The sequence below is a fragment of the Calypte anna genome, chromosome 7 (assembly GCF_003957555.1).
Source record: "Calypte anna isolate BGI_N300 chromosome 7, bCalAnn1_v1.p, whole genome shotgun sequence".
Classification (NCBI taxonomy): Eukaryota; Metazoa; Chordata; class Aves; order Apodiformes; family Trochilidae; genus Calypte; species Calypte anna.
In genome coordinates, this window is record NC_044253.1 from 4,015,866 (window position 1) to 4,033,707 (window position 17,842).

Below are 17,842 nucleotides of genomic sequence, written 5' to 3' on the forward strand. Positions count from 1 at the left end.
ATATGCATATATAACTGCTTATTGAATCCAGGCTATGTAGACAACAGAAAGAACACTGGCTCCATACCATCACAATGCATGCCCACAACAAAGAGGAGGAAAGAACAGACTCTTTCATTGTGTGTTTTTAAGTATTACCAACATAAGGGCTAAAAACATTACCTCTGTCTGAAGTGTATCTATACATCCATGCATAAGTTATTAACTGGGCTCCCTGAGCACAGTTTCTGAAAATATTAATATATTCAAATTGTATTCCAGCTACTGCAAAAACAGTAGATCAGACAAATGTATTAAAATCTTTTCAGACAAAAGGAGTCATGTTATTTATAAATTCTTTCTCCCCCCCCACCCCCTTTACTGGAACACAAACCTTCATTGTATATAATATCTGAGAACGCAAGATGATCCTGAGATGTCAAACTGTGGCTTAAAGTTTGAATGTAATCATAAAACAGTGCCTCTAATGCTTGCCATAAACAAATTGTCACTGGCATTATGTAACTTAGACTATTCACAAAGTATAAAAGATGGGAAGAATAAAAGGTGGCTGCCAAGCAATATGGGCCAAATCTGAAGGTTGTGCCAAATTGTGCTAGAGGACTGGAAATGCAAACCCAGAGTGGGATTTGGATTCAAACTCCTCACTGCTCGGGCTGCTCCTGTGGCTTAATTGAGAGAGAGAGATAAAGGCTATTAATGTATTTTTTTATTATTTTTTAGTTTGTCAGTTTAGATTTCAAAGCAGCAACCAGTGGTTCTACAGAGTCTTCCATTCACACTTTCTGGGAGATGGGAAAGCAGAATGAAAGTTCCCAACTTGCAGCAGGACTAGTTTTTTTTTGTAGATTGGCCCTCAAGGATGCAAAGAAGCATAGTCAGATTATTCCAGCAATGCAGCCTGAGAGAGGAAAAGCACTGCCCTCAGATCTGGTGACCTTAAGTTTTTCATGTTATCCATGTGGAGGTAGAGCCTCATTGGGCTGAGACCCTCCTCTTTGCTTGGACTCTTTAGGGAAGCTGGTTCATAATGGAAGACCATATATCAAGGCAGAAGGCCTTGTCTGTGAACAACTAATTATTTATTGATACTTTCCTTTAGTCTGGGCTTCAGGAGTAATGTATATCTGATAACATATGCACTGCACAGATTCAAGTTGCAGGTAATGGTTGAGTTAAGGTTCTTTGCTATTAAGATCCTTCATAATAGACAACAACCAAAGTGGTTGTCCACCCTCCTTTCTCTCCCCCCCTTCTTTTTAAAAGTAAAATGACATTTTTTTCACAGCCTGAAATGATTGCTCAAGCAGAGATACTGGTTTAACTCATTATGAATTATTAGTGGAAAAGTGGGTCTCAGAAGTATGTTACATCTGAAATATTTTTCGTCACTTGAACATGTGCCGTCCAGAACTGGCCCTATTCTACCAGGCACTGGGAACAAACACTGTGCATTCACAGATGCTCCTAATTTGGTGTGGTTTGGAGTGTAATTTAGATCAAAAGTATCCATGTAAATGAGTCAGGGTTTCTTAATTAGGTGCTTCTAAAGAAAAAACTTGGACCACATCAGTAGGTGTGGGTGTGGTACCCACAGTACTGGAATCTTTCTTATAGATGAAGCTGAGTTTTGTACAGGCATAGTGTAGGTTTTTCTTTCCCCCATTTTTTTTTCTGTTCTTTTTTTTTCCTTTTTTTTTTTCCCTTTCTGAAGCACAATAATAAATCTGCAGATGGCATAGACATAAAGACGCTACTTCAGAGGAGCTGTCTAAAACACTGTCTCTTTGGCAAATGCCTTAAAGTAGGTCATTCTGCTGTGATTTAGGTTTATATTTCATTGCCAGCTTTTTGTTCCTATTACAAGTAGGGTGCATTCCAGTCCACAGATTTGCTCTTCATTTTTTTTCCCAGTTGGTGTTTTTTTTTTGGTTTTTTTTTTTTCACAATTTGTAGATCTTCATAAGAAAATGGCCAATACCCTGTCAGAGGTACTAATCATGCACTTGACCACAAAAAGAGATGTATGAAGGTGATAACCTGCAAATGTTGGCATATAAAATACTATTCTCTGGATGGAAAAAAAAAATGTATTGATTTTCTTAACATGGTGATAGAAATGATTGTTGCATACTTGCAATGTGTGAAAAATGATTTGAGCTACTGTCAGTTCAGAAGTCTCCAGGAGCAGGAGTAACCAGTGCTCTAGTTGCTCAGGTATCTGCTTTTTCTTCTCATATATTTGTCAGCAAAAAAACATGTATTTCATAGCTTGTAAAGAAAAATAAAAATCATCAAGGTCTGTTTTCCCATCAAAGTGCTGGGGGATTTACATGCTGAACTTCCCCTAGCCTTAATGAATTACCTGCATAAATTCCCTTTCAATCGATAGTAGAATAGATCCTATTGTGTTATATTAATTATTTTGCACAGAACGCTGACATTCTGGCATTAAAGCCTTTTTTGTTTTGGTTTGGTTTTAAGTTCCAATGAATATCTTAAGAAACTTGAAGGCTATTATTCATTTTACAGCCTTATTCTGTGAAAAATCCCATATCTTTAGTCAAGAAAAATGAAAAGGATTGCAATTTACCCTTTGATGACCTGGTCCTGAACATTAATGCATTAGGCCCCAATCTCCCAAAATAGCCAACAAAAAAGAAGGAAAGGGGGTGGGGGGAGAGGGGAAAAAAAAAAAGCTCTTTTGTAATGAATTGAGCATTCTTAATTTTCACCAACAGAAAAACATTTGAGCTGAAAAGAACGCTAACCCCAAGCAATATTAAGAGGTTACAAAATCACATAAATTAACTCCACCAGTGATATTTTACTCGAGCTTATGCGAGTGCAAACCAGAAGCAGGACTCTCACATGGTCTTGATTAACCAAAGAGTACTTAGCAGTAACTGGCCTTCCCTGAGATGTGCTGGCCATATGCACATGCATGCCCACAGCCTATGGATGAGCCTTCAAAGGAGCAGGGGAGCTTGGGGCTCAGGAAACAAAGGGGAGAGTGGAAGTGAGAATGTGTTCTCCATGTCATCGTGGGCAAGAGCCTTACCCTCCTCATTCCTCACTTTCTCCATCTACACAACCAGGATAATAAAACTTACTGACCTGAAAAAAGAAGTTAGGAGATTTAATTAATGTTTGAAAAGCTTTTTTGAGATCGTTTGATATTGAGTAATGTGGAGTGAACAATGGGAGCTCTTTGAAACAGGGGCTCTATCTATCCATATTTGTGTACTGCACCTAAGTACAATGGGGCACTACAGCCACAGAGTCAACCGTATCATAAATATTTAAATTAAAACTATGTTAATTATTTTTATCGTTCTGTTATTTGCTGCTACACCAGTTCAGTACATTTTGAAGCTTGGTAGCATTGAAAAGTACCAGGCGTAATTATTGGTCTGATTGTTATGAAAATCAGAGTTTATATTTTTAGATAAGGTCATGGAAATAGGAAGTATATGGAAAGACAGGTAAAAATGTGGGTTTAATTAGTTGTTATTCTTCTCTTTAAAAACACTAAGCTGGAAGGTATTCTTTAGGGAAGGGATGAACTTTGCAAACTCTTATTCTGCATAAAGAAGGCCTAGGCATGACTGCAAAAACCTCAGTAGCAGACTGCCCCCTCCCCAGATTGAATAACATAAAAATGCATAAAATGCTCCTAGAAGACTACATTTCTTTCCCCCCCCCCCCCTTTTAATTAAAATCTACCATTACTCCTGCACACAATTGTACCTGGTGCATATTTTCTTGTGTCCATTAACTGAAGAGGGGAGAGTTTCATTTCAGTGTGAACTTCAGAGAAACAGGTTTAACTCCTCTCCTCTCCCCCAAAACAAGCCCCAGAAAGCTATGGTAAGCAGGACAACTGCTGGCATTGCTCCAGCTCCCTTCTGAAACTCTTCTATAGCTAAAGCAGAGAAAAGAACATGTGCAAGAGCACACGCCTCAATATACATTTGCCCTTCAAGCTACAGAGTGATTAATTCACTTCATGTAAATCTTAAAATGTTAGGCAGGGATGCCCAAGTCTCTGACTAGTTACCTACTCACTCTCCTGGTGCAAGAAGATATTTCTCCTCCTCACATTTTCCATAGCTGCTCCCCAAGCTTGTAGGTATAAGGCTAAACTTTGCTCCCCACTGCTATCCTCATGGCTGAAGAGCAAGAGCTGCTCAGGAGTTGCCTGATTGTAAAAAAAATCAGGAAAAAAAATTCAGCAAACAGCCTTGGTCATGCCTTCAATTAAGGGCTTCTGTGCATTCCTGAATCTGGGCATTTTTTCCTGCAGCAAAATTGAAGTTCCCATCCCACACTTTGGGTTGTAGGTCTCCCACAGTTTCTATGAAGTTTCCCAAATAGAAAAGCATTGTATTTTACTTCCATTCTGGGGGTTGTTTTCAGTAACTTTTACCTTTTTTCTTTCTTTTTTTTTTTTTTTTTTTTTTTTAATTCATAAAAACCTTGAACAAATCTTAATATGATCTGTTCTTCTACTGTGAGAAAAAAGGGTTCTCCTGAGCCTAGATTTAAAACGTAAGCCTGCCTGAAACTGCTGATATGACACATAGTTTAGTAAGTGAAAATCACATATGTTTGCTACATCTTTCCTCCACAACTTTAAAAAAAAAAAAAAAGTTTGCAGACATCCCCTGCTTAGTATTACTAGATGCCATACTTAAACTTTATTTTCTGATTTCCCCTCAGGATTCTGGGGTACTGCTGCTGGACTTGTCATCACATTGTCATCAAATCCTGCTGTGCGGGCTACTGTGGGCTTCTGTCTATGCATGGCTTTTTCCTCTTTTTAAGAAAAAACTAGTCCTTAATAGGTAGAAATAAGTCTGTTTAGTTGTACGTAGTTTGCTGAACCTGTTCTCTTCACAATGCAAGTGCCACACAATGCCAGGTTTGGGATGTGGTTTTGGCTGGTCAAGGTTGGATGTTTTTCTTTGCTCCAGGGCTATGGCCATGGGGGAAGGCTATTTTTCAAAACAACTGAAGCTTCAGTCTTATAATACTTGTGACTTGTGTTAGATACTGTATTAATATCAGTGGGTTTGTTTTAGATAAAAAGTTCTGCTATGGATGAATAGCTTCTTTCCAGTGAAACTGATGCATGCAATTAGTAGGGAGAATGAAAAATTTGGGCAGGGGAGGAAGGCACTCAGAAAAGTAACCATCATTCTCTTTCTGAAAGAGCATGAAGGCTGGATGGCATCTGAAAATGTCTCCAGGTGCTATGTGCAAGCAAAAAACCAGAGTATCTTGGATTCAAAGGTGAATCAAAAAGAATTGGCTTCTGCCTGGACCAGGCAGCCAGATAGGCCACAGTAACAGATCCACGTGATAAACCAAGAGGCAACTGCAGAGCTCCCCAGACAACTTGCCTGAAGTGCCTGCCAAGGAGGCAGATGCTGCTGCTGGAAGAATCTCTTCCACAGTTGGGCATCTGGGTTCAGTGCTTCCCATGTAAGGGAGAGAGATGGGAGCATCGGGCTGGCCCCCCTCTCCCCCTCTAATTATTTCAACGTCCATGTTAGACTTTTGTAAATAACATGCATTATCCTGCCTTCGATGGGGCTGAGTGGGGGATAATAAGCAAGAAGAGGGGTTTTGTCTGTCACATATTCCTTCGCAGGGGTGTCTACACGGATGGGTAAAGACAGACTGGAGCTTGGCTGCCCTGTGTTCCAGCCTGGTCAGATGTGAGACAGCGCGGGGCTGGGAGTTGCAGAGCTGCCTTGTGGTGGCACGGAGCAAAACCTAATAAGCAGAGCAGGCTGAGATTCATTAATTTAACATTAATAAGCACAGCTTATTAGCTCAGGCACAGTGCTGTATAATGCAGGCACACAGCTTCTGGAGCAGAGCTGCAGCCACCCTCGCCAGCTCAGAGCATGCAGCCGGGTGCTGGTTCTCTCCCCAGCTGCAGTTTGCATTAGGGAGGAAAGAGTGTTTTGCAGTCACTACAGAAGCTTCTGTCCAAAAAAAAAATATTTAAAAAAACCCACCAAACCCAACCCAAACAAGAAAACCCCTCCTGGTTTTCAGGTTGTATCATTGGTTTAGGCTGAATCTTTAAGATGTTTAAACTACTTGTGCCTCAGTTTCCCCAGGGGTGTGTCTTGCTGCTCTACAAGAAGGGCAGGTGCTGATCATGAAAGACTGTGGGATCCTGAAAGAGTGAAATGCTCCTTCTTCCTCTCTTGAATTAATGTTTTTTGAGTAAATTATTTGGCACAAATAATGTTTTATCATATAGGGATTGGTTGCTCAGTTTACATTTGTTCAGAGAGCCAGTACAAGGTTTATACATCATTTCCTGCCCTGTATATACCTGAAAAATAGGAGCAGAAAGGTCTGTCTCCTTTACCTGGAACCTGTGATTAGCTTACCCTGTTTAGGAGTAAAATTAAATTGTAAGTAAGCAACAGGAAAGAGTGGAATCTTGGACACTTAGGGCACTGTTTTCACATATGTATGGAACAGCAGTGTATGGACTAGATATAGCAAACAAATATCCTCTAAACATGTTCCAGCAGAACAGGTTGTTTTCTGTAGCTCTTTTTTTAAGAAAAATCCTTACTCGGGTTGGGTTTTGCTGTTTTCTTTCATATATAGAGTGTATTTGTTTGATTTGCTCATCTTCAGGAAGACATATGAAAAGTCTAATAGTAATTGTGCTGAATTATTTACAGTGTGAGTACTAATAAAAATTCTTAAGGTGTTAGACTGACAAGAGCAATGTGATTTGTCTGCTCAGCCTCATATTTTGTGTCTCCTGCTTAGGCCTAGCAGAACAAATTTCATTATAAGATGAATAGAGGACATTGTTGGGCTTTCTTCCCCCATCACATGCAAAATCTTAAAAGGTACTGTAATCCCAAGCTTTATTTTTAGTCCCCCTCCTATGGGCCAATGGGACTCCTTGTAACTCAGCTGTGTGGCACTGGTGTTAATCCCTGCTGCTAGGCCTTTTTTCCAGACTCATCATCATTTTGTCTGGGTTTGTAAAGAAGGACCCATCTGAAGTGTATTTCATGTAGTTATTTGAGTTTGATCTGGATCCACTCCTGCAGGCTGGAACACCACAGAATGAAACCATAGTGCAGCCTCATTGACATCAGTGTTTTAGGATAACTGTGGACTTCTGGGTGAAGGTTGGATCTTTGCACTGAGTTCCTGCCTGCCAGGAAGACATAAGCTCTGTGTGCTCTACAGAAGTCCAGGTAGCCCTGTTCTCCTATTTGTTGATAGAGAGGAAAGAAGGGGTAGGAGAAAGAGGGAAATTCCACAGAAACAGCATCACCATGGCCCTTCATCTTCATCCCACCAGGAACCCCTGGAAGCTCAAGTCAGCTTTAGGCAGGAACAGCCATCTCCACCAGCAAACACAGAAACTGTAGCAACATGCCTCAGACCAAAGCAACTGACTTATTTTTTTCAGCTAATCAGAAAATTTGGAACCTTCTACAATTTACCAGCAAACCCCGTGGCTAAAGAAGGTGGCATATGATCTGCAGTGAGGCTGGCATACTGGGCACACTGGTACCCCTCCTCCGAGGAGTATCCCTGAAAATGGTAGAATTTTCTCTTTTGTAATTTCTGCAAACCATTCTGGTTTCCCAGGTTACTTTAAAAAACCACACGTCCCCTCTATTTGTATACTAGAAACATCACATTGGTATGTTCAGTGTATGTACATACACTTTATATAGCCATGAGGCCATTCTGACTGGCCACTTTCTTTGACGTTGACAAGTTCAAGAGTATATCCCAGTTTTTACCTGTTTTTTGGCTTTTTCAGTATCTATCCTACTGCTGCTTCCTTACCAAGGGAACAAGGTGTATAGAATAACCCTGTCCTTCCCTGAGGATGTGCTTGTGTGGCAGAGGGGGTTGACCTTGCTCAGAAGGACTCAGATGGTTTCTCCCATAATGCTCAGATCTCCAAATGGCTCAAATAGCACATTTCCCTGCCTTCCATCCCTCCTATCACAAGAGTGAGAGCTTTGCCATCCTTTCTGTGGTGACAGCTAGTTAAAGGCATGGGTTTATTTAGACGGTAGTATAAATGTAGAGTTACTTTCAAGCCCAGTATTATCTACCTATGCATTACAAAATGTTGGTATTCTCTTTTCTGTATTTTAGTGCAGGAGTGGCTTTGTTGGTTTGGTTTAGTTGGTTTTTTTTAAAAATTTTATTTTCTTTTTTCCCAAAAGACACCAGTCTTGGTCCTGCCAGTTTTTCTACACATGCACAGCAGGAAACAATTGCTGTCCCATACAGATTATGCTCTAAAATGCCAATTCAGACTAAGGAAGTATTATCATCATTTTGTAAACAAGGAACCAAGGCACAGAGAGATTAAGTGATTTACCCAAGGTCACCCAGAACACTTGGTCAAAGCCAAGAACTGAACCCATGTCTCCTGAGTCTCAATCAAGTGATTCAACCATGAGATCAAAGACTTACTGTGCATACCTGATATCTCTCCCCTATGAGAGGGTAACAAAACTTTCTTCAGGTAGCATCAATGCCACAAATGGTACAGTAAATTTTGTATGTCTGTGCTGACAGCTTGGACCCACTTCTTACACTCAGGATCTTCCTGGAAATAATTTCCCATATTCCACCATTGACAGGCATAAATTAACATCCTTCTCTAGATAACCCTCCGAATGAAAGGGTGTACCCACATGGTACATTAGGTGAATACATGGAAACCTGTTTTTCTACAAAGTTAGGCTCATTTTATGGACTGTTTAAAATCATTCCACTCATAATGAAATGGGGACGTTCCAACGACTGTGTGGACTTCATTTTGCAGTTTCAGCTGGAAGCTGCAAAGCAAGATAAAGGATCTACATCTCCTGTATGTATATGCCAGGAGAATGTGGCACAAATGGTCAGGATAAAGACATCATTCATTGTAAGCTCAGAGTAGGCTTTTATTTGGAGTCTTTATTACTCATTCACTGAGGTTATTATATCATTCCTGGGATGAAATACTCCACTGTGCCCAGGGCTGCCATAGGCCCCCCATCCTACTGAGTCCTTTTAATTTTAAGGGTAGTTTGGCTGAGAATTGACTGCACAAAATGGTACTAGGTGGTCCCAACAGCAGGACAGCCATGACAGGAGGAACAAGATCTTGTCCTTTGTGTGCCCCTATCTTGAGGTCTCCCACTTCTGCCCAGCCATTCTGCAAGTCCAGCAGCTGCAGGGTAGGTTCTGAGTGAGCTTGTGACCTATGTATATTTTTACTGTTAATGGTAAGAATCATAAGAAGAAAACTCAAGATGAACATGAGAACCTTTGTTGACTCTGTGGGCTGATGGCTCCTGCAAACAGAGCTCAATGAGTGCAGAAACCACAGAGGAATGATAAAATGGAGCCTCATACTATCATTTTTCTGCCTCTGTGACATCTCATCAATGTTGGAAGAGAAAAGATGCACTTCCAAAAACCTCAGCATTTCTTAGAAGTTCTGTGGTGTAACAAGCTTCCTTGTGAGGTACAAGAGCTCATAATGTTGGGTGTTTTGTTTTGGTGTTGTTTTTTTATTGGTTTGTTTGTTTTTTGTTGGGTTTTTTTTTTTTGTGTATGAGATTATTTCTATCATTGCCTGCCACACTGAATGAATTTGAAAGCCAGGAATCTTGATGGTGATATTATAGTGACCAGAAGGTCCATTGTTGAAGAAAGTTAAGCCAAACTGTACAAAGGCAACACTGAAAAATGTTGCACTTGCTCAGTTCAATATACCTGTAGCATAGTAATCCACATCTGGCTGACTGCATTGAAAGAAGCAACTGTTCTGCTTCCTAGTAGAGAAAAAACTCAGGCTTTTGCTTAGAGATACTGATTTCTTCAGCATATACATGGATACCATGAATCATGCTTGGTTTTGCCAAAGAAAGTAATTGGCTTTGATATTTTGGATGTAGTTTTCAATAAAACTTACACACCACACACCACTTCCTTTTAAAATTATTGATCTGTTAGTACCATAGTTCTACTTACTTCTTTAGATGTCCAAAGAGGATTTTCATTGTCTCATAGTTTGGTCTAGGGAGTTTTTTTACCAAACTCCTTACAGATTTGATCCGACTGACGTTGTCCTGGATTTCTAAAGGGTGGAGAAAAACAAGAGGGAGGGAAAAAAAAAATACCACTTGAGTGCCATAATAGGACCTTGCCCTGTTCTGTACCTTTTACCTTAATAAGAAAAAACATCATTAATATATGGTTGAAACTAGAATGTATCATGCCTTCTGACACCTTAATAGAGAGCAAAAGTAATTGGCAAGGATTATTCTCTCTTAATCTTAAGGAAATATTTTCTGGCTCACAGAATTATATTCTCTCACTTTTCATTTATTTTATTAGATTATTAGACATTCTTCTAAATGGAAGTATGTCCAGATAGCAAAGGACCCACATCCTAAGTGGAATTCCACTTTGGAATTTCATTTGTCCAGTGCTGCAGTTTCTGTGGTGGGTGCACTTCCCAGGTATTCCTTGTATTCCCAGGTATTTTTCTCATCATAATTTGTTCTGCTGTATTTTTGAATCTCTGTCCTTAACACCCCCCACCACGCCTTAAAATATAAAATTATTGGCTGTTATTTTTAGTCATGCTTTCTAGTGGTCAATTATTTTGAGAAACTGTTCCAACGTAGCTTTTTTTTAAAACCTGTAACATCTCACAACTGTAATTTCTTCAGGAAAAAAATTGCATTTTAAACTTACAATTAATAATAAATAATACAGTACAGAGGATTTTAAACTCTCTTTTGAGATGGTAAGAACATTGCTCCCCTTTTTGTTAAGCTATACCTTCCAGTTTTAGCATGATTCCTAGTTTCATGGTAAAGGTTTGACTGATATTTTCATCGATTTGTATAAGATGTTGCAACTAAAGCAAAGTCATGTACAACTGTGCTTTCATTTAGGAACAGATTAGATAAGGTGCCAGTAGGTCTGACGTAGGGAAAACATCTTGCATGTTACATGCCCTAGATAACCTGAGAATACTTTTCTGATCTTATCATCTATGATTTAATTATCACCTATCATTCTTCGTATATGTTCCTTTTTAATATTCATATTACCCTGGCACCCAGAGATCTCAATCAGGGTTGCATCCCAGTTGTAGTAGGTGCTGCACAAGCAGGCGTGGTGATTATTGCCTTGATTCAGAAATTCCACAAAGGAAAAAAATTTCCTGCAGTCAAACTGAATTTAAAAATTAAAATTGTTAGGGTGATATTTCTTCCTCAGCACCTATTATTAATTCCTGTTGAGATTAATGCTTCATACATACATATATATATATATATATACATAATAATTTGAACATTTATACAGATATGAAAGACTATTGCTCTAAGTAGACAGTGCCTAGATATTATTTTCCAGTAAAAATCCCCATACTTCACATTACAAGAAATGGCAATAGTGATAATGAAGTTACCCACAAGCAAAAAATATACTTTCTGTGTATTATACTATTTTTATCCTGGTTTGACCTGTACAGAGCCTTAGCTTCTGAGCACCACAAACTCCCCCAGTCTCACAGCACAGTCACCCCCTGATGTTTTCTGCCACAAGCCATGAGAACTATTTATGTTTTTCCTGTGGACTCTATGTCCAGTGGAAATACAACTGAAGCTACAAATGGAAATAATATGAAATTCACTGAAGGAAATTTATTATTGTAGGGAGGGGGTACAAAAATCTGGGCTTTTCATTTGTGCTGCGTGGTGTGTGTGCATGCCACGATCTCAGCAGATAAGTTATATTTAGATTGGGGCTTCCCTGGCTGTACTGCAACTTATCAAATAAAGCTCCACCACCAGTTTAATTTTAATTCTCTTTTCTCCTGAGAATTCAGTGGACTTGGGTTGAACTGAAACACCAGGTTGGGGGAAGACTCAGTGGAAGGAAACACTCACTGTTTGCTCGTTGCAGAATATTTGCAAGGAAGTGTTGTACAGTAAAACTTTGTTGTGCTCTCCTGAAGGAAATGTCTCTGCTCTGTGTTGATTAACACAGCTACCAGCTTGGAAACCACCTTCCCTCCAGAAACAGCTACTGTGCTGCCTCAGAAGGTGCATTTGTAGACAAACAAACGAAGAAGAGCTGTCTTAATTTACAAAGAAATTCCTTACTGAGAGAATGGCAAGGGTAGGAAGCTTATTTTTAGGGTTTGCTGTTCCCGGGTCATCACTGCTGATGCAGGGGAGAAGAGATCTTTAGGTAGGCACTAAAACACCAAACCCCTAGAAATTTTGCATGGAATTATTTTGTGAATTGGGCTGCTTATTAATTGTTAGTCTATTGTAAAAGAACTAAAAACAGGCAACATGTGGTAACTTTAGTCAGCATTTCTGAACTGAGAATGATAAACACCTCTGCCTGGCTCTGGCATTTATCAGTACTGAGATATTATTACCACATAGAGTCACAGCATGGTTACTGTTATCATCAAAAAAAAAGAGGCAGCTAATCTTAATGGTTTGTAAAGCCGTTACCTGCACTGGTCTGACATTTATCATGATCATTTTACCACATGAGTCCTACATTGCAAAGGTATTTTATCTGGAAGGGACATCACTATGAATTATTATTTGCAGCTAGGTAGAAAATTGTATGTTGTAGATACCTTTTTCTCATTATAAATCACAGTCACATTTCACCATTCCCCACACAAAGCTGCTGAGCCCAGGCTTTTTGCCATAACACTTAGTCTCACTCCCTTTTATAGTTCCATGAAAATATTAGGTACTCTTTCATTAAACTGGGTGATATTGGTGGTTTTTTTAAATGCTCTATACACGCTTGATTTTTCTCTAGTATAAGGGAATTTGTTTTTCCACTTGAGAAGCTGAAGAGGATAAACTGTTCATTTTTTTTATTAAAGCTTACTCTCGCTTCAGTTTTTGTGGTTGGGCTTGTCTTTACTCTTGACCTTGTTGATGGAATATTTAACAGATCAGATGCAAGATCTTATGTTTCATTTGCAATACCTATGGATTTGCTTGCTTTCTGTAAAGCCTTGAGTTCCACTTTCCAAGAAATTTTCCCCCTTTTGAGACTTAGGCTGGGAAATTTTTAAATTTCTTTTTTTTTTTGAGGTTTTTCCCTTTACCATGCTCATATGGAGAGAGGAAATCTTTAAATATATGTTTGTATAAATAGCTGTGGAGATGATATCCCTTTCCTAGTACTGTATTATGAATCTTGGGAGTACAGGGTGCAAAGGAAGGAAAAATACCCTGAATAGCTGTTTAATTCTCCAGCTAAGTCTAGAAAATGAAGCAAAGAAATTCTGGAAAAATAAAATCATATTATTTTTCATTATACACTTTCTACTGTGAAAAATTGTTGAAAAGCTGGGGAAAAAAAATTCCCATTTTGGAAAGTTAGACTCTCTTTTTCTTCTGAAGGTTTCTGGAGGAAAAGAGTCATCATAGTCACATGTATCAAATAAAGACTGAGACGGTAGTTAATCCATTTTGAATTGTTTGAGCAAAATACGGAAGATGTAGGTGACAGTTCCAGCAGATCAGGACACTCCGTGGTGAAGCTGGGCTTCCATGTAATATTTTAATAGAAAAAATATTTAGAAATTGAGTTACTGTCTTTAAAAATAGGGCTGACTCCCTTTGATGGAGCACAACTGTGGAGAAGCTCTCTTGTTTACATTTAAATGAAGAATACATTGAAAAAACCCACTTAATATTATATAAGCTCTTTTCTAAATGAGCTTTGGCTAAACATTTGAGCACAGAAGAAAACATGACGTGTCTGTAACATTAACAGTGGCTGGGTAAAAATGAATGAAGAAAGTAACCTTTAGCACTGGTCTCCATAAAGAATACTTAAGCAAATCCCACCGAATCTTTCTTTTAATCATTAATTTTAAATGGACATAGATGTTTACAACAAGCCACTTTGTTGCAGAACAGGAAGTCCAAGGTTTATCTCCAATAACTCACGTTTTCTAGGAAGGGATGTATGTCTCTAACCTGACATGCATTCATTATTTTGTAAGGTACTGGAGGCTGACCCATGACCCTTCTCAGACCTGCTGCATTATTCATGTCTGACTTACTTTGTGTAGTTTAACTATAGCACCAGTCTCCCTTTGCCAGGCATTGAGGTGCCTTGTGCATGTTTAATGTTAAATGGCATTTATGGCTCACATTAATGCCTAATTTTATCACAAGCCATGGTTTCTTTTTATGCTTCCGAGCCTCACAGCTGAACTGCTGAAAAAAAACCCCACACCACCCCAGTGATTTATGATTCTGCATAAAATATCCAACTATTGATCTGCTACTTAATCTATGTTTTGCTGTTGTTGGTTTTTTTTAGGCAGGATTTTCTCTGATTTTCTTACATGGCTCTTGTCACCTTGTTTTGTTTTGGTTTAGTTTTTTTTTAATTTTTGGATAAGATTTCTGCTGTGGTTAAAACGTCACACACTGTTGCTACAGCAAAATCTGTCTGCCAAGAGTTTTTCCAACAATTCGTGACTGATTCAGCTGCTGAGAGAAAGACGGGTCCTGTCTGGGGCTTTTTTGGTTTGTTTATTCCATGGTGGTGTGTTGTTTTGTTTGGGTTTTTTGTTGTTGTTGTAGTTGGTTTTGTCGGGTTTTTTTTGTTTGTTTGTTTCTTGTATTTTTTTTTTTTATTTTTTTGAATCAGAAGGTGGATTTTTTGAGTGCTAATGAAATTGTGAGACTTATGGTGCTGGCTAGAGCCAGCCGTAGTGTGGGCAGACGTTCTGTGAGCTTCCCCACTGTGCTGCTGTGCAAGCATCCCCGCTGTTCTGTTTGCTATAGTTTTAATGTCTGTGAAAAATTCCCGATGCAACTAAATTATGTTCTGCCCTCTTGTTTGTATAAATAAACACCCGACTTAGCCAATTCATCTTGCTCTTGCCCATTTTAGAAGCTTGCCCTGTAACACAAAGCTTAACCCCAGTCCTTGATAGCTTTGGTGTTATCAGGAAATGAAAACTTGCTTGGAGAGTGCTCTGTTGGCTTGATTTTTTTTTTTCCAGAGATGTCAACTGCTCAAAACTCTGCTTTTATTCAGTAAGTCCTCACATTCTGGAAGTCATGCTGGCTAAAATACAGAGAATTTTATGTATAAACATATAGATAAATTATTTCTATCACTTTGAACATTGGGATATTTTAATGTTCCTGTATGCAACATAGAAGTCCCCATTTTAATCACTTGCAATGCACAACAGCAATCGTCTCGTGCAGATGCATTGTAAAATATTTGCTTGTTTGTTTAATAAAAAATCTATAAGAAGCATTCAAACTAACTAATGTTTGCTATAAGGAAAATAACCAATTTGTGATCTGAATTGATTTTACTTTTTATTCATGCCTCAGAAATAGACGTTGCAAAAGAAAATGAGAATTGCGTGAAATGTTTCTATATGGGCAATTGATAAATTCATCCTATGTGATATAAAGTGGAGTTTACAATGAATATTCATACAACTTTTGCAATCCATTAGCAAGACCCAAGACAATGAGTTTGCAACTCAGTCCCCATTTAACAAAAATGTATGTGGAATTAATGAGAAAAAACAGCACTTACCAAAGTTAAACTTTAATGTATCAAACTCCAGGTGCCGGAGTTTGATATATAATATCATATCCAATATGGGAAAATAACCAATAATAGTAATTTTTTACATATTTGATGGGACTGATTATGCAATGTGCAACTCTAAATGGCTTATAGCACATTGTAGCATGGTTCCATCCCATTGGCTACAGTAGGGTGCAGGCAGATGGATGACAGTGACAAGGAGAGAAGTGCTTTTGCTTAGCCGTGCGTTAAGATGCCATCCAGAAGCTCTGTGCACTGCAGACACTTCATTAGGATGCCAGGATAATGGTAAACTACCACTCAGAGTGACACCCCATTTCCTGCTTACTGAGCTCTCCAACCTCGGCAGATGTCAACAATCTCACAGTGCTACAGAGCAGACCTAACTTTCCAGGCACTTTGACTCCAATTTTTTTCCCTTAACAGTGCCATACATTACATGCAATATGTAACAGCAAGTACCAAACAGAAAACAAAATTTGCTGCCCTAATTAGAACAAAGCAGCATCTGACTTAGGTACTGCATGCCCAGCGTACATACAACCAGTTAGGCAGCAGAAAAGAGGGATGATCTTTGTCAGTCCATTTTGGGGGTTAATTAGACTCAGGACTTTGATAGCTAATGGATAGCCTGAGCCCAACTGAAATAAATGGCTGTGCTTCAGTGCTAACTTCTACCAAGCCTCAGAAAAAAATACACAGAGCTCTTTTCCTGGTATTTCACACCCAGTTACAGCCTTGCGTGGGGTTTTCTGCACAGAAAGAGCAGACTTGAGCATCTGGACAGTGTGATATTTTCTCTGCAAATGCACAACTTGAGGCCGTAACACACCTCCCCAACAGCAGTTAAAGCCAGCAGAGAGACTGAGCTGTGATGCTTGACCTGCACTCACTTTCCAGAGAAACACAAATAGTTGCTCACACGTTCAAAAAATTGCCTTCAGATACAAAAGCAGTAGCCATAAGGTCACTATTTCTAATTTAATTTCATTTCTTAAACTATCAGGGTGTGAATAGGTAAGGATTTGGAATTGGGAATCCTGTTTATTTTATATGTATAGATTTTTTTTTTCCCCCCCACATACTTTCTTGTGCCAAAAGATGACTTAGCAGTAGTGCTCTGCCCTACCACAGCAATGACCCATCACTATTTTTGTTGCTGTTGTATGAAGCATGACAAGCATCACTGCCAGCTCCTTAAATCTCCACTCCCTTCACCTTCACAACCTCCTCCTGCCCCTGCTGCCTATGCTGATAGTGAGGTTCCATTGGCATCCCTCTGATCCTCACCCATGTTTATCCAAACTTCCACCTTTGGGTGAGGATCTGGGGGTAGATGGGGATTTGGGACATAGAAAACCAGCAAGAGGATGGGAGGGTGCACAGGGAGGAGGTAGCAGAGGAGCTCTCCTTAGATGAAAATTAGGGTCCTAAATAGGAACTGTCCCAGAACAGTTGCAAAATCGGGGCTGTATCCTGTCAGATTTATTTAGCTGTTGTCTGTTTTCCTTGGGAAAATTCCTACCCAGGGTCTCAAACACATGCTGACTTTCCTCATCGTGACCTGAGCCCTTGGTATTGCACTTCAGAGCGAGGGGATTGGGCCCCTCATTGGTACCGTAGGAGAGATCCCAGAAAGGGTGAAAACTGCAGATATGTGTTAAGTGGCTAAGCTGTAAATCTGTATGCCTAAAGAGAGACTTTTAAAATATGCTGGAAATAATTTTATGAATAGTCATTCTGGTATTTTTTTGCTTTGCTTTGTCTAACCTTTACTGTATTAACCTCCAGCAAAAGAAGAAAGAAAAGAAGTTCATTTCTCAGATGACCCATATGAAGGGGTTAAAAGGATTCACTATATTTAGTAATCAAAGAAAAGCCTACATTTTATTCTTCCTTTTTTTTTTTTTTTCTTTTCTTTTTTCTTTTTTTTCCCCTCCTTCTAACGTTTTAAAAAAAGTAAACAGCATCTCCCCAAGGGAGATTTAGATTTGAAGACTGTTCATTATATCATTTGAATAAGACTAGACCTGGCCTTTTGACTTTGAACCACTACCAAATTTCAGGCTGTGAGGAAATTGTTCTACATTTCCTGACAAATTGAGTTAAGCAGACATTAAGTGGGCTTTAAGAAAACAAATGGCCATCTTTATCACAGGTGGACACTGATGGCTTAATG

General features: G+C 39.1%; 1 protein-coding gene across 1 annotated transcript in view; it reads right to left on the reverse strand.

Moving 5' to 3' along the window:
* The window catches only part of ARHGAP15 (Rho GTPase activating protein 15), a 310,817-nt gene that overhangs the window by 12,966 nt on the left and 280,009 nt on the right, over positions 1 to 17,842 (reverse strand). Inside the window, exon 12 of the mRNA XM_008494359.2 lies at positions 10,045 to 10,150. Coding sequence (XP_008492581.1) covers positions 10,045 to 10,150 — 106 coding nt within the window. The remainder of the gene's footprint in view (positions 1 to 10,044; positions 10,151 to 17,842) is intronic.